General features: G+C 51.3%; 11 protein-coding genes across 12 annotated transcripts; 4 read left to right on the top strand and 7 right to left on the bottom strand.

The window, feature by feature from the left end:
- Nucleotides 1–647: 647 nt before the first annotated feature.
- AAFC00_004164 (uncharacterized protein) lies at nt 648–1,855 on the bottom strand (the record flags this gene model as incomplete). The annotated part of the gene is made up of 3 exons (XM_069343757.1): nt 648–731; nt 787–1,676; nt 1,732–1,855. 3 exons carry the CDS (start codon nt 1,853–1,855, stop codon nt 648–650), a joined length of 1,098 nt encoding a protein of 365 aa, XP_069202309.1.
- An 849-nt stretch (nt 1,856–2,704) lies between these two features.
- On the bottom strand, nt 2,705–3,943 carry AAFC00_004163 (uncharacterized protein; the record flags this gene model as incomplete). Its single annotated transcript, XM_069343756.1, has 3 exons — nt 2,705–3,339; nt 3,700–3,820; nt 3,893–3,943. 3 exons carry the CDS (start codon nt 3,941–3,943, stop codon nt 2,705–2,707), a joined length of 807 nt encoding a protein of 268 aa, XP_069202308.1.
- A 297-nt stretch (nt 3,944–4,240) lies between these two features.
- On the bottom strand, nt 4,241–5,263 carry AAFC00_004162 (uncharacterized protein; the record flags this gene model as incomplete). The annotated part of the gene is made up of 1 exon (XM_069343755.1): nt 4,241–5,263. One exon carries the CDS (start codon nt 5,261–5,263, stop codon nt 4,241–4,243), a length of 1,023 nt encoding a protein of 340 aa, XP_069202307.1.
- Nucleotides 5,264–6,277: 1,014 nt separating this feature from the next.
- Nucleotides 6,278–7,282, top strand: AAFC00_004161 (uncharacterized protein; the record flags this gene model as incomplete). Its single annotated transcript, XM_069343754.1, has 3 exons — nt 6,278–6,580; nt 6,660–6,770; nt 6,824–7,282. The coding sequence occupies 3 exons, from the start codon at nt 6,278–6,280 to the stop codon at nt 7,280–7,282; spliced, it is 873 nt and encodes a 290-aa protein (XP_069202306.1).
- A 411-nt stretch (nt 7,283–7,693) lies between these two features.
- AAFC00_004160 (uncharacterized protein) lies at nt 7,694–8,780 on the top strand (the record flags this gene model as incomplete). The annotated part of the gene is made up of 2 exons (XM_069343753.1): nt 7,694–7,783; nt 7,839–8,780. 2 exons carry the CDS (start codon nt 7,694–7,696, stop codon nt 8,778–8,780), a joined length of 1,032 nt encoding a protein of 343 aa, XP_069202305.1.
- Nucleotides 8,781–9,875: 1,095 nt separating this feature from the next.
- On the bottom strand, nt 9,876–10,877 carry AAFC00_004159 (uncharacterized protein; the record flags this gene model as incomplete). The annotated part of the gene is made up of 1 exon (XM_069343752.1): nt 9,876–10,877. One exon carries the CDS (start codon nt 10,875–10,877, stop codon nt 9,876–9,878), a length of 1,002 nt encoding a protein of 333 aa, XP_069202304.1.
- Nucleotides 10,878–11,874: 997 nt separating this feature from the next.
- Nucleotides 11,875–12,722, top strand: AAFC00_004158 (uncharacterized protein; the record flags this gene model as incomplete). Its single annotated transcript, XM_069343751.1, has 2 exons — nt 11,875–12,058; nt 12,103–12,722. 2 exons carry the CDS (start codon nt 11,875–11,877, stop codon nt 12,720–12,722), a joined length of 804 nt encoding a protein of 267 aa, XP_069202303.1.
- Nucleotides 12,723–12,797: 75 nt separating this feature from the next.
- AAFC00_004157 (uncharacterized protein) lies at nt 12,798–13,791 on the bottom strand (the record flags this gene model as incomplete). The annotated part of the gene is made up of 4 exons (XM_069343750.1): nt 12,798–13,221; nt 13,280–13,361; nt 13,422–13,559; nt 13,614–13,791. The coding sequence occupies 4 exons, from the start codon at nt 13,789–13,791 to the stop codon at nt 12,798–12,800; spliced, it is 822 nt and encodes a 273-aa protein (XP_069202302.1).
- Nucleotides 13,792–14,156: 365 nt separating this feature from the next.
- AAFC00_004156 (uncharacterized protein) lies at nt 14,157–16,153 on the top strand (the record flags this gene model as incomplete). The annotated part of the gene is made up of 3 exons (XM_069343748.1): nt 14,157–14,169; nt 14,244–15,610; nt 15,668–16,153. The coding sequence occupies 3 exons, from the start codon at nt 14,157–14,159 to the stop codon at nt 16,151–16,153; spliced, it is 1,866 nt and encodes a 621-aa protein (XP_069202301.1).
- Nucleotides 16,154–16,595: 442 nt separating this feature from the next.
- Nucleotides 16,596–17,244, bottom strand: AAFC00_004155 (uncharacterized protein; the record flags this gene model as incomplete). The annotated part of the gene is made up of 4 exons (XM_069343747.1): nt 16,596–16,811; nt 16,873–16,941; nt 17,049–17,131; nt 17,205–17,244. The coding sequence occupies 4 exons, from the start codon at nt 17,242–17,244 to the stop codon at nt 16,596–16,598; spliced, it is 408 nt and encodes a 135-aa protein (XP_069202300.1).
- A 440-nt stretch (nt 17,245–17,684) lies between these two features.
- On the bottom strand, nt 17,685–18,680 carry AAFC00_004154 (uncharacterized protein; the record flags this gene model as incomplete). 2 transcript variants are annotated; one of them, XM_069343746.1, is made up of 5 exons in its annotated part: nt 17,685–17,941; nt 17,999–18,070; nt 18,127–18,247; nt 18,302–18,587; nt 18,649–18,680. In XM_069343746.1, 5 exons carry the CDS (start codon nt 18,678–18,680, stop codon nt 17,685–17,687), a joined length of 768 nt encoding a protein of 255 aa, XP_069202298.1. The 2 variants fall into 2 exon arrangements, with proteins under 2 accessions (XP_069202298.1, XP_069202299.1); XM_069343745.1 differs by having other exon boundaries at nt 18,649–18,671.
- Nucleotides 18,681–22,009: the final 3,329 nt, after the last annotated feature.

Below are 22,009 nucleotides of genomic sequence, written 5' to 3'. Positions count from 1 at the left end.
GATTCACTTGCTGGCTATCACTTATACAAATGCGTGTTGCGTCGGCGTCTGAGCTCTGAGCATCATCCTGATCACCTATGTCGGTAGCTTCGGCACCGCTGCGACCAATATCTGCTGGATAGACAGAAGCGTCCGCATGGTCAGCATATCCAGGAGGATCGAGCATAAGAGTACTGGTGTTGGATGTGTGGACAGGGAGTGGCATGCCACTTCCAAAATCGTAATGGGCCATGGGTATGCCTTGCTAGGCGAAACGCTCGCGAATAGAGGTAAGAAGACTGCGAGTCGGGTCAACGACAAACGTAAGGCAAGCCTGAAGGAACAAAACTTCAGTATGTCTTTTCCCGATTCACGACTCGAGGAAGATTACTATGCAAAGGGGCTAGAGTGTAGTGAGGAAGATGAAGAAAAGGATGACAAAGAGAAGTGGAAAGACATTGAACAGACCAACGCCCAAAACCGGAGAAGGCGCCTCTGGAGTGGCCGCGCCTTGAAATTGGGTCAAACGACATAGGCCGAGACTCGACTTTACGAACGACATCATAGGCACTTAGTAAGGGCGGGAAGGGATCACTTCATTCTCTTACGCTAACAGGGTATGGATGCAAATAAAGTACAAGGGAGCTACAGAAACCACAAAGACACGATCAGAACACACTGATGTAGTTTCCGATCCTGTCCTTCTGGTTCTGTGCGATGCACTCGGCTATCCAAGTGATGTTGCGGATTTCCTGTGACACAGATTAGCTTCAACCTATCACAAATGACATGCGACACAAAACGGACCTGCTCTCTAAGCTTTACCCATGCGTAGACAATGGAGAAGGTGAATTGTCTCGTGAAAGCCAGCTTGGACAGATCCATTTCCTTTTCGTAGAACAGATCCTCCAGACTCTTACCCTCGTCACCAGCGCCACCACTCATGTTGCCAACACCAGAATTCGAACCCATACCAGTCTGATCGAAGAATGCTCTGTAATCGGCGACACCGTCCACGGCTATTCTCACACCCTCGGGGTCGTCTGCTCTCGAAAGCATAAGAGTGCCCTCCGGGTGGAGTTTGCCGAAGTTGGGGTAGAGCTTTTTTCTATCTTGCTTGGCCAGCTCGGTGCCGAAAGAGTTGAGAGTGATGTTGATGCTCCTCCGATCGGCCTCGAACTCGAGGGCCTCTGACATGACCTCGGAAGTAGGAGTGCCGGCAACTTCAGGGTGGGAGTTGACCCATTCGTAGAAATCCTCAAGGTAGTTCTTGTAGAGCGTGTTTCTGATGATCTCGATGTTGAGCTCGTCCAAATCTTGATGACTGAGGGACCCCTTGAAGTAGGGCGCGAGCGGGGTCTCGATGAGGACAGAGTTATAGAGTTCCTCAATGTTGGTGGCCACGCAGAGGGCAGGCATCGTCTCGAACCAGCCAAGGGGGTGGCATCGCTCCAGGAGCTCTCGCGTGTCTCTCTCGTGCAGCGTGCCGGTGATGAGGAGCGCAACGTTGTCGATCATGTAGCCGTATGTAAGATAGTCCATGAACTTGGACAGAGCACCCGTGGCGTTTGCCTGGACATATCTGAACTCGGACACCAGCTTGTCTAGCGTCTTGTCTGCGAGAGAGGATGTGGAGGGGTTGGGAGGCAGCGAAGCGAGGTAGTCACCGTATGCGGGGCCTAATTGGAGTTTGACGTCTGTATAGAATAGTCAGCGATAATGGAGAGGCAACTGCAAGTGGGGCGGACAGACCATCGATGGTTTCACACTGGGTGAGGTTATTGTACTGCTGGCCAGTCAAGAGGGTGTTCCGGTAGCCACGCACGATGCCCTCGATGTAGCCACTAGTGATGTTGAAGAAAAGACCCTCGGACATCTTGATGTATATGCAACAAAAAATGATGAGTGTAGAAGATGCAACGAGAGATGATAATTGTATCCTGTATCTCAACATGGCCGACGACGACGACGACGAAGCTCCCGTTGGCTGGGGTTGCGCCAAGACCGCGCCTTCTACGCGGCACGTCATCTACCTTAATTACCTACCTTATACCTGTAGCCTTTTATGTATCCCGCAAGCACAACATCATAGGTAGGTAAGGTAGACTAGGTACTTTACCTGAGATATTACCATCTGTTCTTCTAGTCGCAACATTACAATGGAGCGGTCCTGCGTGTCTTGTGTTCGGTGAACTACTTGTGGTAATCCTCGATCTCGCTTTGCCACGCTCTTTCTTACGACCCTCTACGACCCCAGCTATCAGCCCGACAACTTACTGCGCACAATCAAGCCGGGTTTCGCTTTCGTGCCGACCTTCAACATTTCCGACGGTGTGCTCCACTGCGAAATGGCCGGTCCTCACCGAGTCGGCGATTACGAGTACAACTCGACCCATGTCTACAGCGCTGGTGAATTGACCTAAGGCAATGTAAAGCTTAATGACCGCGGGAGAGATAATCGACTACCTATGAGATAGAAGAAAAAAAAAGTATAATACGCAAAAATAAATCATGTATGAAACAAACTAAGCAATACGAAGGAAGAATGAGAAACAAAGCTTCATGAAGAGAGTTTGATGGTGGTGGTGCACAAAGACTCGGAGTCAGATAGTTGAGCAAACAGTATCCAGTATCCAGTATCCCGCAAACGGACAAATCGCGAGCGTTCTTTCGAGGCAAGAGACAGCCGGCACAGCATCCAACCAACTTCCAATTCTCATCATCCTCACCACGAGAACACCTCCTGCGCCTCCCATTTATAATCGCCATACGTGACTTTACTCCCCTCCTTGAGACCAGCAGGCATGAAAGTGAGGGCGCAAGGCAGGAAGAGCCTGCCCAGTCTAGCGACTCGTCTCCAGCCATTATCGATTTCTTCTTCTCCTCCTCCTCGCTCACCAGAAGCAGGATCAGAAGCAGAAGTCGAAGACCACCGCCACCTCTCAACGCAAATCTCGTCTCCGACTCTAATGATCCCCTGACACCACTCGCCGACTCTGACGACCAAGCCCTTGACGCCCGCATCCGCTTCCTCAAGCGCAACAACCACGCTCCACCGCTTGCCCTGTTCTTCCTCTCCACTCTCACGCACATACCCCGCGGGATAATCTGCCCAAAACTCCTCGTACGCAGTCATCTTGCCAGTAGCGGGATTGACCATCTCGCCGCGCTCGAGCACGTGGATCCCGTCTGCGCACGCGAACATGTCGCCCGAGTCGCTGACGTTGGAGCAGTCTTTGTGCTGGGAGTCGATTGTGTGCGTCCAGGTTGAGTGTACTGTGGGAGGCGTCGAGGACGGGTCGCTGATGGTTGAGTGGGAGTGTCCTGCGAAGCCCCATTCGAGGCGGGCCATGGGGCCGCCTGGTTGAGATGGGGGAGGTGGTTAGTATGGGTTGGGGGGTTTGGTTTGGCGTGGTATGTCATGTGCTTTCTTGCGCTTGTTCTTGGTCATGTAGGTTTGAGAGGGAAGGGGAGAAGGAGATGAGTTGGTCCCATAGAGTTCCTCGTATAGTAGTTGTTCTTGAGCTTGAACTTGCTTTTCAAGTGTTCCTTGCTTCTTGTTTTCCACCTGTGAAGAAACAAGATACAGAGATCCTGATAATGGCATATCACAGCTCATAAAACCATATATCGCTTATACCTCAGACTGCATATCGACATCTCCTCACTGAAGAACAAAAAATAAATCGGCAAAACCGCAAAGGAAAGAAAATCACAAACCTTCCCTGGGCAGTTCAGGCTCCCCATGCTGAGTGGGCTTGAGGATACGCACATCGACGAATTGTTTGCGTGAAGACGTCAGGACTAGAGTCGATGTTGGCTCGCTTTCTGCGTCCGGCATCTGTGTATGAGCATATATATGTAAGTCATGCCTGTTTACTATCACGATTATGAAGAGCAGGGGATGACTTGCCCATTTAATCCATTCGCGGATTGAGATCGATGGCTCGTTTGGCGGTCCCATTGCTATTATAATACTGATTACTTTGATCGTTGTGTTTGTGGTATGGTGTATTTATATAACTATAACTACGAGAGTAATATGCTGTCGTTTCGTAAAGTCTTGGCAGATAGCAATGTCACATAGATGACACACTGCCCGCTTAACCTTAGAGAAAGTTCACAGTAGATAGGCGCAGAAGAAGACATCATCTCAAAAACAAAGTGAAGAATATAACAAAATCTATGTACATGCCCGCCAAATTGTTTATTGCTCAAAAAAGTACACTGGTCATTCACATCCTCGACCACGACCACGACCCTACATCAAGATCATGACAGCCTGGCTAACCCGATTCTCTGGCACATGCAGAGCAGGAACAGGCGGCAAAGGAACGCTATTGTCAAAAGGATTGACTTCTTCATCGAACATCGGGGTAGGTGGAATCGTGTCGAGCCGTGTGGGAGAAAAGGGATTCGAGGAACGAGGCAAACAAGTCGGGACCGAGCTGGACACCGAGTTGCGCAGATAGGTTGGTGATTTGTACTCGGACGTCGACGAGTCTCTCCGTCCTGTAGGAGATGGCGCTATCGACATGGAGGAACGACGAGATGAAGGATTTGAACCCCCAGAAAAGGCACTGGACAAGCGCCTGAACATACTGCTTCCACCGAGATTGAAGGACCCGACTGAGGTGCTTGGTTGCTGACAATCACTGGCGCTGTTTTCGACAGCCATCAAGCTAAACACAGCCTTGAGAGATGTGGTTGAAAGACAGACAGAAGCTTTCACAGTCTCCCAAGAATCCTCAAGGCGGATGAAGTCTGTCCTGTTGTTCTCGAGCAGATCGATATGCTTGAGACATATCTCCATGGCATCAGCGACAATGGTGTTGCCAGTGATCCACACATGTGCCGCTGCATCTTGAGCCGGCTCAGCTTGCTGCTGAATCAGCGCGATGGCCGAACTCGTCATTTTGTATATGGAATGATCGGCCATCTGCTTCTGCATGGTGGCATCAACGTAGATGCTAGACTTGTCTGCAAAATGATCGGCGCTGCTATTGTCGTTTTCGACATAGTTGCTTTTGACACTGTTATAGACATTCTTAAAGGCGTCCTGGTGCATATATGCAATTGACGCGTTGAGATCATCGAGTCCTGCTAACACGGCATCGGCCTCGTCTCCAAGTGTAGCAGAAAGAGCGGAAACATAGTTGATACCGGCCATGAAGCCGTGCGCCTGGAGTGATTTGAAGAAAGTGAAGTCACCACTGCGACTAGCCGCGTGCAGATTGTGACGGACGAGAGCAATGCGCTGCTCCCAGTGAAGAATCTTATTCATCATTACAAGACAGAATTATGTACAGGAAGAAGCCGCGATATGGAGAAAAGTGATTTGCTAGGAGTATGCGCAACGAAAAGATAATAGGCCTTTTTTCACATCACGTAGACTCACCCTCCATTTATGTGTTTGACTCTGACTTGCCTTTACATAAAGGCTGCTTTGTCGGACTCGCGTAAAGTGACGGGGGATGACACGACAATCGACGATCTCAGGAAGTATATCGTCGAATATGCACCGCATCTAGTATACGCATAGTCGCTGACCAGGCCACTGACTCCGACGGCAACTGTCGCCTATGAAAGTGGCCGTTTTGGGAGTGAGGGACGATGCTACTCGCACGTCGGTGGTGGTCTTTCTTTCATCTTGAACAGCGTCATGGAGGGAAAAGCAGAAGCCCTCTCGGTGAAACAAAGGACGATCCACCGATGACACCGCTGTAGCTGGCATGGATGTCTCTCGCTCTTTGTGAAGCCATGTCCTTCCAGGGCTACACAAGATGTTATGACATTCCGATCGACCGCGTGGAGGTAAAAAAAAAAGAGGATGATCAGATAGTCAAGGTCACCAACGCATGGGTCGACCTATAGCAACCAGACTACCTCCCTGTCCAAGACCAGCAGACAGCACTCTATATGTATTGCGAGTGAACGCAAGGCAGGTATCAGTCTTGTTGTCGAAGAAGAGGAGCCATGAGCAGAGATTAGACAATAGGACTCGGAGATCGGGTCGACAGGACAAAGTAGATAGTGGCATACTTGGTAGGCAGAACCGACCCCACAACACTTGGCGTTTCTGCTACAGTAAAGTTGATAGCTGTCTCGCTGTATCAAACACATGTTACAACAACAATCCCCAAGATAATTACTTTGTCGTTACAGGTCTAGTGCCCCTATATCTCCTGGACATACAACGCGATACTGTTTGTGCATATCGACCTGACCCTCAGCGAACACTTCTCACGCCGCGGATACAGCCCACAGGGTGTGCCAGCAGCATCATCACTAGGCAACTATGGCGTACTATCAACCACAACCACAACAGCCCTACGGCTCTGCGCAAAACCTCCAGTTCTATCCTTCCACCTACTCGACGCAGCCTGTGTCAGGAACGAGTACGCCTTTCCAAGCCTTCAATGGTGGAGCACAAGCCGGATTCGGTGGTGGCTTCGGAAGCCAACCAGGAGTGTCTGGTCGCATGGGAGAGCAAGGTGGGCTCAGAACAGGCTGGCTCGCTGCATTTGGCACAGAAGGTTATGATGGAGAGCCGCCACTATTGGAAGAGCTGGGAGTGAACTTTGGACACATCAAGACAAAGGTAAGGCGTCATAGCAGGCATGTGAAGGGGAAGGGGGGTCATGCGATTATAAACGATACTAATGCCGGCGTGCCACCAGACTCTCACTGTATTGAATCCGCTTGCGAGGATAGATCAGCACATCATGGATGATTCCGACCTCGCTGGTCCAATCTTGTTTTTTCTTTTGTTCGGCACCTTCTTACTCCTGGTCAGTGTGATACATCCATGCAAAAGCAATCTGAAATGAGCTAACTGGCGTAGTCCGGCAAGCTACACTTTGGCTACATCTACGGCCTCGCGGCTCTGGGCAGCATTTCCCTACACTGGATATTGTCCTTGATGTCGCCACCTCTCTCACCGGCTGAGGCATCAGCAGCGCAAGACCCAAACAATTCACAGTCCGAGGGCCATCTATCATCTACCTTGACCATCTGGAGATCGGCTTCGGTGCTGGGCTATTGTCTTTTGCCGCTCGTGCTGACGTCGTTTGTGGGCATTGGTTTACCCCTGGACACGCTATTTGGGTATCTCATGACGAGCGCGGCAATCTGCTGGTGCACGTACAGCAGCAGCGCCATGTTCTGCGCAGTGGGAAGGATGACTGGCATGCGAGGATTGGTGGCCTACCCCTTGGCTCTATTCTATGTTGGCTTTGGTATCATGGCGATTTTCTCGAGCAGAGGAACGGGAAGCCTCGCAGCCATGAAGGCAGAATCGTGAGGGAAGCCCGAATGTTGCTAGGGGTGTGTCATTCGTCGTCCATCAGAAGTGGTGGATTGTTGCATTGACAGTCAAACAAAGCACGAGTCATGTATACAGTACAGCATGCACAAGGAGAAATATCAGACTAGAAAATCAATCCATCAATCCAATGGCGCAAGCGGTAATCAATCGGGAGAGGACGATGCGGAAGCGGCTAGATTCGGAGCTTGGCACTGCTATGGCCGGGGAAAGAAGCAACTTTTGTGTGTACGAGACGAGGAAGGTGAGGCTTGTGTTATTTTTTGCCTCTCTATCGATTGATATTAATATTTTCTTTTCTTGGTCTTCCTGGTCATTCCATAATTGAGACTGACCCGTCGAGTGCCTCTGTGTTCATACTTTTACCACACTCCACACCTCAAAGTCGTCATGGGTTGGTTCTGGGCAGATGGAAACACTTCGCCGTCAGCGCCACTTGCGCCGCACCCAATGCCAGCTGACATGAGTGCTACTCCTCCGGTAGGTCGCATGTGTTGCGGCAACAGAGGATATACGATACTGACACTGTTCGCAGCCGGGATGCCCCATGCACAAGTCTGGCTCCACGCCTCTCCTTCCCAAAAACCCAGCACCGACGGAAGTAACAAAACCCTCAACCTCAGCGAGCGCCTGCCCGTATGTACCACCTGAAAAGGGACCAGACGACAAGCAAACCACACCACCGCGCAATGCCTCGACCCTTTCGAAGCTGAATCCGCTCAATTACATGCCCAAGGTCATCTCCAACGAGCGCGCCGACAACCAGAGTGTCAATCTCCCTCTCGACCGTGAGGCATCCACCATCCCGCGTGGCGACGGCACCGGAATGTGGGAATACCCTTCTCCTCAGCAAATGTACAACGCCATGCTGCGCAAGGGCTACACAGACACACCCGCCGAGCACGTCGAGTCCATGGTGGCTGTGCACAACTTCCTCAATGAAGGCGCCTGGGCGGAGATTTACGACTGGGAGCGCCGATTCGGCGGCGGACTGGCGCGCGGATGGCAAATCTCGCGGCGAGGAGAAGAGAATGCCCCGCTCGTGACGGAGCTCATAGAGCGAAAGGAACGTCTGGCCGCAGCCCGCCAAGGCGAGATCAAATGGCAGGACCCATCTCTCGTGCGCTTCATGGGACGCCCGGACGAGATCACACCCAAGGCACGCATGATGCAAGTCTTGGGGTGGCTATACCCCGCCAAATACAACACCGAGCCCCCCTTTGATCGCCACGACTGGTACGTGCGACGATTCGATTTCGACGGCAATGAGTCCGAGAGGCGCTATGTCATCGATTACTACTCTGGTCCTCCCGAGCCCACGGGCGAGCCGGTTTTCTTTCTGGATGTCAGACCCGCCGTCGACACTCCCACCGCTGCATGCGAGAGATTGCTTCGCTGGGGCGGTGATGTCTGGTGGAGAGCTAGTGGAGGCAGCGTGAGGGAGGAAATTCAGAAGCTTCGCCAGAGCCAGAGATGAGCTGTTTCCTTCTTCTGTCCACCACTTTCCGCTCTGTTCCATTGCGATAGCGGTGTCTCTTGAGACCAAAGAAAAGGACAATTTGGCTAGACAGACGAGTCTTGTATGCTGTGTCATGGCGGTGTTGATCGGCGTCACTTCCTTCATCTTTCAGAGGATCATCGTTGGTTTGGTTTGGCAGAACTATCGGAGTTTCCTGTTTGCGGTTTTTTTTGGGTGGGGGGGGGGGAGCGTAATGAATTTTTGGGCATTTCTCTTTTCTTTTTCGGGTATCTCCCTTTTACACTGCTACCACCGACTACAAGAAGCCTTCACTGCGACCGTTGGAGATAACCAAGAGTACTTTCTTGTGCTACGGTAACGTATGTCTGGTAGCCCAAAGGTGACAGGCTTGATAACACATTTAATTGTATATGACAACATCTCCCCTTCTTTTTAGTAATCTCCGCTCTGTACTGCACACTATCTCCACGTTGCACGGTATTGCAATTTCTCTGCGTGTGTTGCGCTGGCACCGTGCCGCACCTGAACCTTCTGCACATTGAGGCAAGGTACCTTAGGTACACCTCATGATCTGATTACCGCTGCAATATATCACAGCAGTAGCTTCTACCAAGCTAGACTGCACAGCTGCTAGCTCCTGTCGCATCCTTTCAAAGAAAACCCTGAAGACACCGAGTCCTGGCCAAGCATCTACTTTATTCACCGTGCATCCTGCACCTTTCTTGTTTCTGACAGAACAGGAACCAAGCAGACGCAGAGGTCTGATATGTTGTAGAGTGGTGTACTGGACTGTTCATCGCACAGCGTGCAGTCGTCTTGAACTAACAAGATACATCAAGGCCTCCTTCAGCTGTCGAGGCATCTGAAGCGAGGAGTGGGTCAACCGTGACATCGACCGCAAGACGGGTTCCCGTATGAAGACAGGGAGAGATGAATGAACCTAACATTAGACGCTCCTTACTCTCCTTGATATAATTGAGTAGCAGGAAGAGAGAGAAATGCCGAGTACTCAGAAACCACAACAGTAGTTTTTCCTCGCCATTCTCCTCCTCTGCCATCCGAAATGTCTTGGTGACAGTCTTGTTCTTCGCTTCAAAACCTGATACATCTACTCTCATCATGCGCACTCTGACACTCGAACCCACAGACCCTGGCCCCGCATTTCATGCACTTGACTCTGCCCCAATAGCCGCAAATCTCGCAGAAGACGCGACGAGGAGGCCGCGCTGAACCTGCGAGAAGAGCAGGCGGGGGAGCGGATCTCGCCGCGGAGTAGCGTAGACGTGAGGCGGAGAGCAGGCTTTCTATTTCAGCGGTTGTGGGTGGTGGGGTGGGGTGGATTGGTGCGAGGAGGAGGTCTGATCGTGGGACAGTAGACGTAGACGTAGGCGCCGAAGAAGCAGTGGGTCTTGTGGGTGGTAGGTCTTTTGTCGTGGGTTGAGATGCAGCAGCAGCAGCAGCAGAAGAGGCCGAGGCCGGAGGAGGAGGAGGCAGCATAGTCTTCGCAGAAGCCGGCGTAGGCGCAGGACTAGACTCGCCACTGGTATTGGTCGCAGTTGGCACGATGGCGCTCTTCCGTCTGGCGATGGGAGTCTTGGAGGCTCGAGGCGGTGGCTTCGGCGGTGGATCAGTCGACGACGACGACAACGACACAGCGCCAATACCAGTCGTGTTCGTCACTGGCGCATCTGAACCCCCAGTCTCTCCAGCACCACCACCCCTCATGGCCAACGCCGCCTCCTCTTCCTCGAGATAATGCGAAAAGTCCTTGCCGGAGTTCATGATGCGCTTGACATTCGTCGTCTGCTTCTTCCTTGCGCCTGCTCCATCATTGCGTCTCGGCAGCGCGATGTTGACAGCCCGATGGCTGTCCTTGTCCAGTTCGTCTAGTTGTCTCTGGATGGCCGTCTGCTGCCGCACGCTCAAGTCGCCCGCACTCGGTCCCGCTGCTGCGCCAGTTGTAGAGATGCGCACGCGCTTGCGGTTCGTCGGGTTGATGGCGACTTTGGACGGGTCGTAGCCATTGTCGACCACGTAGCTGTAGCCTGGCGCTGCGGCTTTTGCGGTCGTGGGTAGTTCTTCGATGTGCGGCATTAAAATAATAATTTAATTTCCTATCTATTGTTGATGTTTGATTGCAGCGTGTCGTGTCATGTCATGTCGTGTGTAGTGTCGTGTCATGTTCGCGTTGGGTCCAGAAAGAGAAAGAAGAGAGATGAATATATCTGTTCACAGCAAGCACAACTGCGGAGATCTGACATGTGATAGAGTACTATCTGAAAATGCGGGCAGGCATGGACTACTAGGTAGGTAGTCTACTGTACTACCATCTCACTCTGTCACCACACCGCATTATCAAAGTCGAGAACCACAAAAACCCCACGAGTCAAGAGAACAAATGGGTCCCGCAAGTCGAATCGAATGACTTCCGTCATCCACCGACTCATCCCGAAATCGAATGATGATGATGATGATGATGATGATGATGATGATGATGATGATGATGATGATGATGATGATGTTGATGATGATGATAGTGATGATGATGCTTCTGCCATCTCTGCTGCTGCTGTTGCTGCTAGTACTCTAGTACAAAGTGCTGCGCCCACCACTAACTCTACCGCAGCTCACATAGTACGCTTGATTGTTTCTGTTAAGTCGAGTAGCGGGAAAGCGGGGGTGGGTTGACACGACCGACGGTCCAATGGGAGTTTCTTTTTCCAGTGTTTTGACCAAAGTCGTTGATCCTCTGGGCTGTTGGCCGGCCTCACCTTGTGATTTTCGTAGCCCCATCCGCAAACTACCGATGACATGATGAAACAAAGTGGAGTGAGCCACAGTGTACTGGTGGCACTCGGCGACTCGAGAGGTCTGTTCAGCCAAGGGTAGCTTACCGTAGCTAAGAAAGGTGGTGGTGGTGGTGGTGGTGGTGGTGATGGTGATGATGATCTGGAGACCTACCTTACCTCATCATCGTCACATTCGAGCCGAGGAGGAGGGGTGGAGGGGTTCAATACTGCTCTCCAAGCTACAGTACAGTTTGCCATATGTTATTCATACGAATCGTAGAATTAGAGTTCCATTTAATACCATGTCACTTTACGCTCCCCTTCCCATCCGTCCACCACCTTCACCTCTATCATTCGACATGTCTTACGGACAGCAGAGAGACTGCCCCATCATCAAGCCTGCGCAATCACCTACGCAAGATCCTGCCCACTCGGCTGCCATTATATTTTTACATGGCTTAGACGATGATGCCCACGGCTGGGAAGGTAGGACATGCACACTTGACCAAAGGCAAAACTAACTCGGTCAGACATTGCCAACCAGTTTCAACGTGCAAACAAGCTGCCTTATCTGCAGTGGATCTTCCCAAATGCTCCTCACAATCACGATGCCAGACAGAACGCTTGGTACAATCCCACGCCGCTGAGGGCGACGCCTGCAGGAAGACCGGAGCTAGCGGAGGAAGAGGACGAAGAGGGCCTGCGCAAGAGCGTGGCGTATGTGGAATCGCTGGTGGATGGTCTCTGTTCCAAGGGTATCCCGACAAACCGCATCGTGCTCGCCGGCTTCTCACAAGGCTGCGCCCTTTCACTGTTGACCGAACTGACATCACGTCACTCGGGTCGCTTTGCGGGCATCGCAGGCCTCATGGGATATCTTCCTCTACCAGACAAGATCCAAGCCATGCGCTCCGAAGCCGGCTTGCCGCATGTTGTTGGCGAAGTCCCGCTCTTTCTCGGTCGTGGTGGCCAAGACAGGCTCATTCCTCACACCAGATGGGATGAGACTGTGGGCAAACTCAAGGAGCTCGGCTTCGGCTCGGCTCTGGAGTTGAAGGAATACCCAGACCTGGGCCATGCTCTTTCGCCTGTTGTGCTGCAGGACCTTCTTGTGTGGTTGGAAAGCATCGTTCCCAAACTAGAGGACTAGTTCTTGCATGAATTATTACATAATTATTTATCTTGACTAAAGCTGTATTTTCTTTGACATGGCGTGGGCAATTTTTCAAGGACCCAATCGTTGCGACGTGGCGACATATGTTGGTGTAGGGCCGACAGGATTGGCGAGGATGGGTGCCGTTCTGGGTGATGTCGATGTCGAGGGCAGAACGCCGTATCTTCCGAATGTCTTCTGGTCGACGGACACATAATGAGGAATGCGACCGAGAAGGTTGAGTTTTCCCTCAATGAATCTCAGGATCTTCTCGGGGGGTGCAAGGAAGCGGATGTAGCCAAACCCCCAAAGGTAACCAACCACACACCCGCACAAGTGCCCGATGAAGCTCGTGTTCGGGACCAGGACAGCAACGACGACGTTTGCAATCAGGGGGGTCGTCCACGTAGGGATGTTGTAGGGGCCGAGAGCGAAGAATGGATTCGTCTTGTATGTCTTGACGGCTTCGACAGACAGGAGCAAGAAGACCCAGATACTAGCGGGTTGCGTCAGTCTCAAGTGTCGGAGGAGGCGACAGAGAAATAGTCACTCACCTCGCGCCTGCTATGCTCGTGTTTCCTCTGAAGATGAAGCGCTCGATGACGGTGTAGATCAAGCCAGGGATGAGGCCGAATGCTGTGGACATGTCAGTTTGTGTACCACCAGAAGCGGCTCACGCGGGAATGAAACACTGACGGCCAGTATACAATAAAAGAGTGACCAATGACCCGTTCTCCGCCTCGAACCTCTCAAGCAGAGGAGTGAGGGCCAAGACATTGATGATCATATGGAAAAAGCCCAGATGGATAAGAGGGAATGTGTTCAATCGATACACTGCGAGACGATCAGTGGCGGCACATATAGGGTAACAGAGGGGCAATCGCATACAAGTGGCAATTCCAATCTCATTGGGGATCAGAGATGCCCAAGCAGTGAACCACGGTAATGTCAGGCTCGCTATGTAAAAGGCAACGATGGCGACAACCAATAGTCTGGTGCATAGCGGCAGGCGAAAGAGGTATGACCGCACGCGACGCGGGTCGAATTGCAGAAAGGAGGAGTTCATGACTTTTCTGATCTCTGGCTCGAGTAGCCCGACAGTGCAGAATCAAAGGACAATATAGCAGATACAGCACACAATGACACAGTGGCAGAAGAAAATGTCGAGGGGTAGAGGGGGGCAGCAGAAGACCCAAAGCGTCGCGAATGAGCAAAAAGACGGCGGGCTTACAGAACAGCGAATCGTGCAATTGAATTGTTTTGACGACATGTAAATCCGGGGTTATCTGCTGGACTAGTATGGTGCACTAGATCGTATACAGCTCGCCAGATATGCTGTACTGTACAATATCATTGTTGTACGGTACCGTAGCTGTTCACCACTCTCCTTGATGGTTTGGGTGATGCCGACTTGTCCCTTTTGATTGTGTCATGGCACTCCTATGTAAGTCTGTCCTCTCTTGTCCTCTTATTTATCTATCCAACGTCGGAACACTAACAACGATAATAACAAAAAAGCTGGTGTGCTCGGTCTTCGGCATGATCCCCGTCTGCTGCGAGCCCCCCCGTATCTGTCTGCTTTGTGCGTGTTGATAGGAGTCGCATGGCTGTTATTGCTCCCCCTCGACGACTACTCGAGACGCACCTATGTCTCCGAGAATGCCATCCTGCCCGGCCAGGTCCACACTTATTATGGCGGCAGTGAGCACAATGTGTTCCGCGCTTACAGACACGAAGTCTTTGCCATGAACGAATTGTCCGAGGATGAGAGGACGCAGAAGCTGGCAGACATGCTCGCCGCCAGCGGTCTGAAGACATGCATCCAGAACTACACCTATCACGTGTCCGGCCAGGCTAAGAGTGGTCGCAATGTCTACGCCGTCCTCCAGGGACCGAGAGCAGATGCCACAGAGGCAATGGTCCTCATCGGAGCGTGGCGCAATATGAACGGCGAGGTCAATTACAGCGGAGTCTCTCTGGTTTTGAGTCTGGCACGATATTTCAAACGATGGTCCATCTGGTCCAAGGACATCATCATTGTCATCCCTTCCGACAGCACCTACGGCCCGCAAGCCTGGGTCGACGCTTATCACGACACTCACGATCCCTCAACTGTGTCTGCACTCGACATCAAGGCAGGAGCACTGCAGGCTGCTGTGGCCATCGATTACCCGGCTGGCCCATGGGGCCATCGCTTCGATAAACTGCATATCGTCTACGACGGAGTAAACGGACAACTTCCCAACCTCGATCTCTTCAACACTGCGGTGAACATCGCCAATGGCCAAATCGGCATCGGCTGCACGATTCAGCGCATGTGGGACCACGACGACAAGTATCCTTCTCGTCTTCAGACCATGTTGAGAGGCATGCTCAGCCAGGCTCTCGGCCACGCCAGTGGTCCCCACAGCAGCTTCATGCCTTATCATATCGATGCCATAACCTTACAGACTGTCGGCGCTGGATGGCACGATGAGATGTCTCTTGGAAGAGTCGTCGAGAGTGTTTTCCGAAGCGTCAACAATTTGCTCGAGCATCTGCACCAGAGCTTCTTTTTCTATCTGTTGATGCATGAACATCGTTTCGTCAGTATCGGCACTTACCTGCCCAGTGCCATGCTCATTGCCGTCAATTTCACCATCACTGCTATTCTGCTCTGGGTCAAGAGTGGACAGCCTGTTCGGCCAGACCTGAAGCCTGCCTCTCCCATAGCGGAGAAGCAACCAGAGATGACCGTGATCAAGGAAGGTGGTGACATTGCTGTCATTGCAACAGAGTCTTTGGCCGTGGCTGAGAGAGACATGTTCCTTCCATTGGCCGCTCTTTTCACTGTCCATGTCCTCGGCCTGGTTCCTTTCTATGTCTTCAATCAAGCTCCAGCAAAGGTGATGTCCCTTTTCGCTTCTCTTCACTTCGACTACGATACTGACTCGCACTTACAGACCTCGGACGGACTCACCATCCTCTCTCTGGCATGCACCGTCGTCGCCCCCGTCGTCATCGCCGCCATTTTCTCCCGTGTGCTGAAGCTATCCGCGCAAAACTACCTTTTGATGCAATGCTTCTCCCTACTTCTCCTCGGCGCCGCCCTCTCGACCCTCGCAACGCTAAACTTCTCTCAAGCTCTGTTCGTCGGCATCTTGGCCGCACCTCTGTCATTCGTGCGCAGCTTCTCGCCGCCAAAGTCTTCTCCTCTTGTCGTCCGAGTCTTGCTGGCGATACTTGCCGTGGCCGTCATGATCGCTACTTCTCCTCCTGCTGTTCTCATGATTGGCAGTCACCTCTCGCGCAAGCATTTCGTCGACCTGCTAGAGGCGGCGGCGTGGGCCTGGAAGGTGGAGAAAGTGTGGACCGCCGTGACCGTTTGGATTGTGTGGTGGCCTGCTTGGGTGTGCGGTAGTGTCGTCTTGCTGAGTGGTATGATGTAGACTTTCCACGAGCAGTCGACCGGTTGCCGAAATCGCACGATTCTGTATCCAAAGGCAGTATTGGCAATAAATTAAAACGTGTCCTGTCAACGCTCTCATATTCAGTACATCACTCGTGGTGTTTTGTCTTCCACAAATGGACAAGCGACGCGACAACACCACTCTCTACAGATGCGACTGAGTTTATCATGGGCATTTTACGATCCAAGTTGAAGGGCGGCTTGCCGCAATCTCCGATTGCTTCTACAATTGCGCAATGCGCCTATTCCAAGAACTCATCTGTCCATTCTTCTTCTTCGTCTCCTTCCAATGCCTTTTCTTCCAACAAAGTAACTCCCTCTCCGCCTCCCTTGCTCATGATCAATCAAACCCACTCCACTTGACGCCCCCTCCCCCTAACCTCTCTTCTTCTGCCCCAGGATGTAAAAAGAGCAAGAGAAATCTACATCTTACTCCTCAACTCCTCAGCAACCTTCTTAAGCGTCTCCTGGCCCGGATCAGTTCCATTCCAAACAATACCCAATCCTTGCTCCTTGCTGGGCTTTGGGATCATGTGGAAATGCACGTGGTCGACCACTTGGTGCGACAGCCGGCCGTTGTTCTGCAGGATATTGTAGTCGGTTGCGCCGGAGGCTGCAGCTAGGCGCTTGAGGACGGACTGGTTTCATCACTCAATCATTGGGTCTTTATCGGCAGGGTATGCAACGGGGGTGGCTCACGAGGACCTCACTGAGGTGGTCGTCAGGTACGTCGGTCAGCTTCTCGCCGTGGTATTTGGGGATCACGAGCTGGAGGTGCCCGCCCGAGTCAGTCTTGTCTCTTTCGGGTTTCTGTTTTCTGGCTTCCTTCTTGTTGTGTAGACTGGGGAGTCAGAAGAGAATGAGACGGGACGCACCGCATGGTTGGTCGACAGGGGCTGGATGTCCAGGAAGGCCAGCGTCTTTTCGCTCTCGAATAGCTTCAGGCATGGGATCTCGCCTTCATTGCGCGGCTTTGGTCAGATACTGTGTATGAGATCTTTACTTTCCAGGTACATAGATTGACTACTCACCCTTGATGATCTTGCAGAAGATGCACGATGCGGCAGACATGATTGCTAGATTACTTTGCTTTCAAGAAAGCGAAGGTCTACGAAACGTGTATGGATTGATAGTTGGGGAGAAGGTGAGATTGTTATCAGTTGCGGCACCATATCACTCATATCTTGGAGCTCCAAGAAATGCCCGAGGGAATGTTGATGTGGGGTATTTTTTGATGACGATGCCGATCACTTTCGCGTGCTTCGAGGCAGTATCTGTACTGTGAGGTATTCTCTGGTCTTTGCCCGGTCTACTGTGAGCCGAAACCGGTCTACTAGTATTTACTGTACTTCGGGTCTCGATCAAAGACACTCACGACTCTGTGATTGGCAAGGTTCATTGTACAATACACAGATTGTGCGTGAGCGCAAAGTCCAGCTATTGAGCGACTATACGATGCTGCCATGACACTCAACCAAAACTCGTTCTATACAACGCAGTCCTCCATAACCTCAAGGCTTCGTGGCCATGGCTTCCGGTTGCCATTTCCATGCACTGCACTCGAAGTTCGCATAGCATCGAAACTCGTTGCTCAATGGATTGGAGTGCTCGGGGAGGAACGTCGTCGTCAGCATGCCGGCCTTGCCATACAGCTTGCGAGCAAGTGTCTCCATGCGCTCGCCTGTGCACAAGATCAATCGCACCGGATCACTCGCCTCATTAGACGGTCCTACCCAAGACTTTGCTAGCCAGCGAACAGTCAAAGCAGCTGTATGGAATTTTAGAAACTTTCGTACGGTCTAGTAGTGTGGAATGGGCGGTGTACCTTTTGTCTGACATTCGTCACTTAGAAAAGGAGGATCGCAGATGATTCGGTCAAATGCTCCCTTCAAGGATTCTAGCAACTTCTGTCAGTCATCTGTCGTGCCATGTCTACCGTCAATCTAGCCTTACTAGGTAGCTTGAGCGGTTGCTTGAAGTCGTAAGGTACGAATTCGTCCTTGAAGACCTCGAACCTCTCGTCGAATTCAAGTAGTGTAAGCTGTGGCCGGATAGGATATCTCTCGCGGTCAAGCTAGAACCTTTATCAGTGATTTTTCATCCCCGAGCTGCTTGACAATACACTTACCAGTAGATTCCTCAGCTTGACATACACTGTCGGCGCCGACACGACGGCGATCCTGCTATCTTGTGTGACGCCGTCGAGAAGTTGCTCCGCTAACGTCGTGGCCGTGGCATCCTTATACCAGAACTGACTGTCCTGCCAACTCTCGCTGAACAACTCCATGGCAATCGGCGCTTGATCATCAAAGTCATTCTCCGCAGCTGCCTTGAGATCCTCGAATTGCTTTTCTCGAGTGTCCCTCTCTACGTAAAATTCTCGTAGAGCGGCCAGTGCCGAGGGCGCAAGAACGCTACTCGGGTGTTAGATCAAGTTCATTGAGATTGCTGATTTCTTGCTTTGCTTGATCTTACGGGGTGTCGTCGTCTCCATCCATGTGTGGCATGTCTTGTGGTTTAGATACAGTGCACTGAGAAAAAGTGGATGCAAATATCCGGTATATTACGGTCCCCGTAGCGAAAAAGCTGTACAATAGCGCAAGTTGTGTATAAGATGCTCGTTAACTTCAACAGATGTTGTAATTCTTATTGTTATGTTCCAATATCCTGTCTCCAAAGGTCTGTATCACAGCAATGTATTGAACAGTAATGTACTGTACTGTATCGTGGTCGATTGCCCAGTGTAACGCAGTGCTGCACCGAGTAGTGGTCAGCGAGGGAGAATAGTACAAATGAGGAAGGAAGACCCTTGACCTTTTACAGTACGTGTTTCAATAAATTACAGGACTGCACAGGCGAATGCTCTACAGAGTACGATCTGGAAGTCTCCGCGAAGCCGAGGCTGTAGTCCTGCCCTGCTTACTCACAGTATAATGCCATATGATCTCAAGGCAGACATAAGGAGCAGCACACCTGCCTCAAGCGAGGACTGTTCTGTGTGTACAAGAACACTCGATCTAGAGTCGCAGTAACAAACGCACAATACCGTGCTCAAGCTTCCACACGTCCCATAGAGTGAGACTCGTCGTAGGAATTGATCCTACTATCTTCAGCAGCCAGACGAGTATTGGTAGATATGGCTTCGAATCTTGTTCAACTCCCAAACATAGAGAGGCTGAGCTCAAGAGTGATTCGGATACTAGGGGGAAATCCTGGAAAGGTACACTCCATCCTTGGTCAATATATATGGAGAGATACTGATGTTAGTAGTTCACTTTACAAGGTTCTGTGTCCTGGTCTACTAAGACATGTGTGCGTGACATAAAAGACTAATATTCACAAAACTCAGGCACAAATACGTACCTTGTCGGACAAGGTCCTAAACGCATTCTAGTCGATAGCGGAGAAGGTTTCCCAGCGTGGGCACAGTCCGTGAAAACAGTGCTAGAAGAAGAAGCAGTCACTGTGGACCGCGTAATACTGACTCACTGGCATCATGATCATGTTAGCGGTGTTGATGACCTTTTAAAGATATCCCCAGATGCGAAGATATACAAGAATCGACCGGGAGCGAATCAGCTTGATATTGGCGATGGTCAAAGATTTGACATAGAAGGGGCAACTCTTCGAGCCTTTCACTGCCCTGGCCATACTACTGACCACATGGCATTCATCCTCGAAGAGGAAGATGCCATGTTCACTGGAGACAACGTTCTCGGCCATGGCACTGCTGTGTTCGAGGATTATACTGCGTACATGCAGAGTCTGGAGAACATGCAGCATCAGTTCTCAGGTAGAGCATACCCTGGTCATGGTGCAGTTGTCGACGACGGCAAGTCGAAAATACAAGAATATATCAAGCACCGCCAGGAGCGAGAACGGCAGGTCCTGGATGTATTGAGTAAAGACAACTCAGGCCGAGGCATGCAATGGAAGTCAATAGATATAGTGGAAGTCATATACAAGGACTATCCTGAGTCTCTCCACGCACCGGCCGAGGGGGGTTGCTCAAGATCCTGAAGAAGTTGGAACAGGAAGGCAAAGTACAGCGTAGTGCAGACTCTGTCACCTGGTGCCTAGGTCTGAAAGCGAGCTTCTGATACTAGTCGTAGTATGAGATAGGACCCATGAATAGCACCACGCCCCAACCAGCGGCGCTGTCTCGTTGCTCACGTGTACCATGCTCAATCCCCATAAACATATCGCTCGGCAGTTGAATGGAGTGGCTGTTAGAGTTCTTCGAGACATCTGTAGTTGTACGCTCCAGCCACAACCACGAGTTGCTCAAATTGCGTTTCACGGAGCAGCGTTATGAAGCTCGCTGGTGAACCATGGTTACGTTCGCTTACGATGATCGGCAACCAAGCTATGCGCTCCCGCCCTGCCCAAGATCCCGCTATCAATGATACTTACTCTCATTCCAATGGCGTCGCATCCGCCGCGTGGCGCATCTATCAGTCCAGTCACGTCGTGTATGAATGCCAGAGTGCCTCGGGAGAATGCTTGCCATGATTGACGTGATTCGGCGGTCCATAGGGTATTCCCGAACTTATATCCCAATTAGGCCTACGAAATACACATGCCGAGCTATCAGAAAGTCAGAGACATTTTTACTCTGGACGCTGTTTCACTTGCACATAGTAGCGGGACCTTGTGTAAGTAGATATGCGCAATGCTTACAAGCACACACAATGTGCTGAGCAAAGGAATGGTAGGCGACCATGGGTATCCACACGTCTCACAAGTCCCACCTTACAATATTGTATCTTCGGAAAGACCGCTATCCTGCCGGACTACATCAATTTCCAAGATGGAGTGATGGCCGACAATTTGGACTATCATTATATGACAAGCCAAGTGAACCGTTAGTTTGTGGGTTCCGATGGAACCGAGGACTGTGAATCACTTATCCTTGGGTCACGGTGTTATACAGCGGTAGGCTCGTTCTTTCCGTTCTATTTCACATATAACGAACTTCGCCCGAGCTCTGTCCCAAGTAAATGGACGGCTAAGGGTGACTACGTTGTCTAGCAGTAAGTAATAGTGCGTGAGCAAATCCATAGTCACCCTTGGCGATTACTTGTCGCCAAGTGATGGGATTGTACTGTCATAGGGCAACTCTAGGTGCACAGCAAATCATCGTTTGCGTAAGCTGGTTGGTCAGTCGAAGAAATTACACAATGTCCGTGAGGCGGCAGGTCTGATGAAGCGTGAGGACAAAAATAGAATTGTCGAAGGGGGACCAGGAGTACCAGTGTACATACAACACATCTGCTATAGAGCAAACATCACGTCAAAATTTCCAAATGGTCCAGAAGGGGGTCGTCATGATGACGAACGATGAGGCTGACACACCCTCCCTCAAGCGAAATTGAGGCTCGCGAGGAAGACCGATTATTTTGGCGGCTCTGGCGTGCGACTGCTGTAGGAAGATGTCTCCACTATTAATATATCGCTCCCGGTGGGTGGGCGGGTTAATGTAGCTAGGACCCCGTTTCTAAGGGGGACCAGAGAACACAATCTCGACATGTAGCCTTGGCGGGTAAGGTACGGATGAACGTCTAGTGCAGTAGCTCCATCATTTGCATTCTCACTAGCCACACTTCGGAAATCGCGACTCCATAGCAACTACCACATGGCCTGCGTACTGCATCGCCAAATGCGGCCTCATTTGGCACAGGCTGCGAAAAGCTTTCACAATCTCTCGCCAAGTAACTCTTTCAGAAAAGCTCGGATTTACAGTGCACTACCACATGAAGAGTGGCTCAGCAATGTAACAGTGTCGAAGGAAGCAGGTCTAAGCGCGCACGTGGGTAATTCACCACCGATGTCATAC

This window comes from Neodothiora populina (assembly GCF_041146345.1).
Source record: "Neodothiora populina strain CPC 39397 chromosome Unknown canker_contig_17, whole genome shotgun sequence".
NCBI classification, from domain to species: domain Eukaryota; kingdom Fungi; phylum Ascomycota; class Dothideomycetes; order Dothideales; family Dothioraceae; genus Neodothiora; species Neodothiora populina.
The sequence above is the reverse complement of the archived record's forward strand: the minus strand, read 5'-3'. Positions and strand labels throughout refer to the sequence as shown.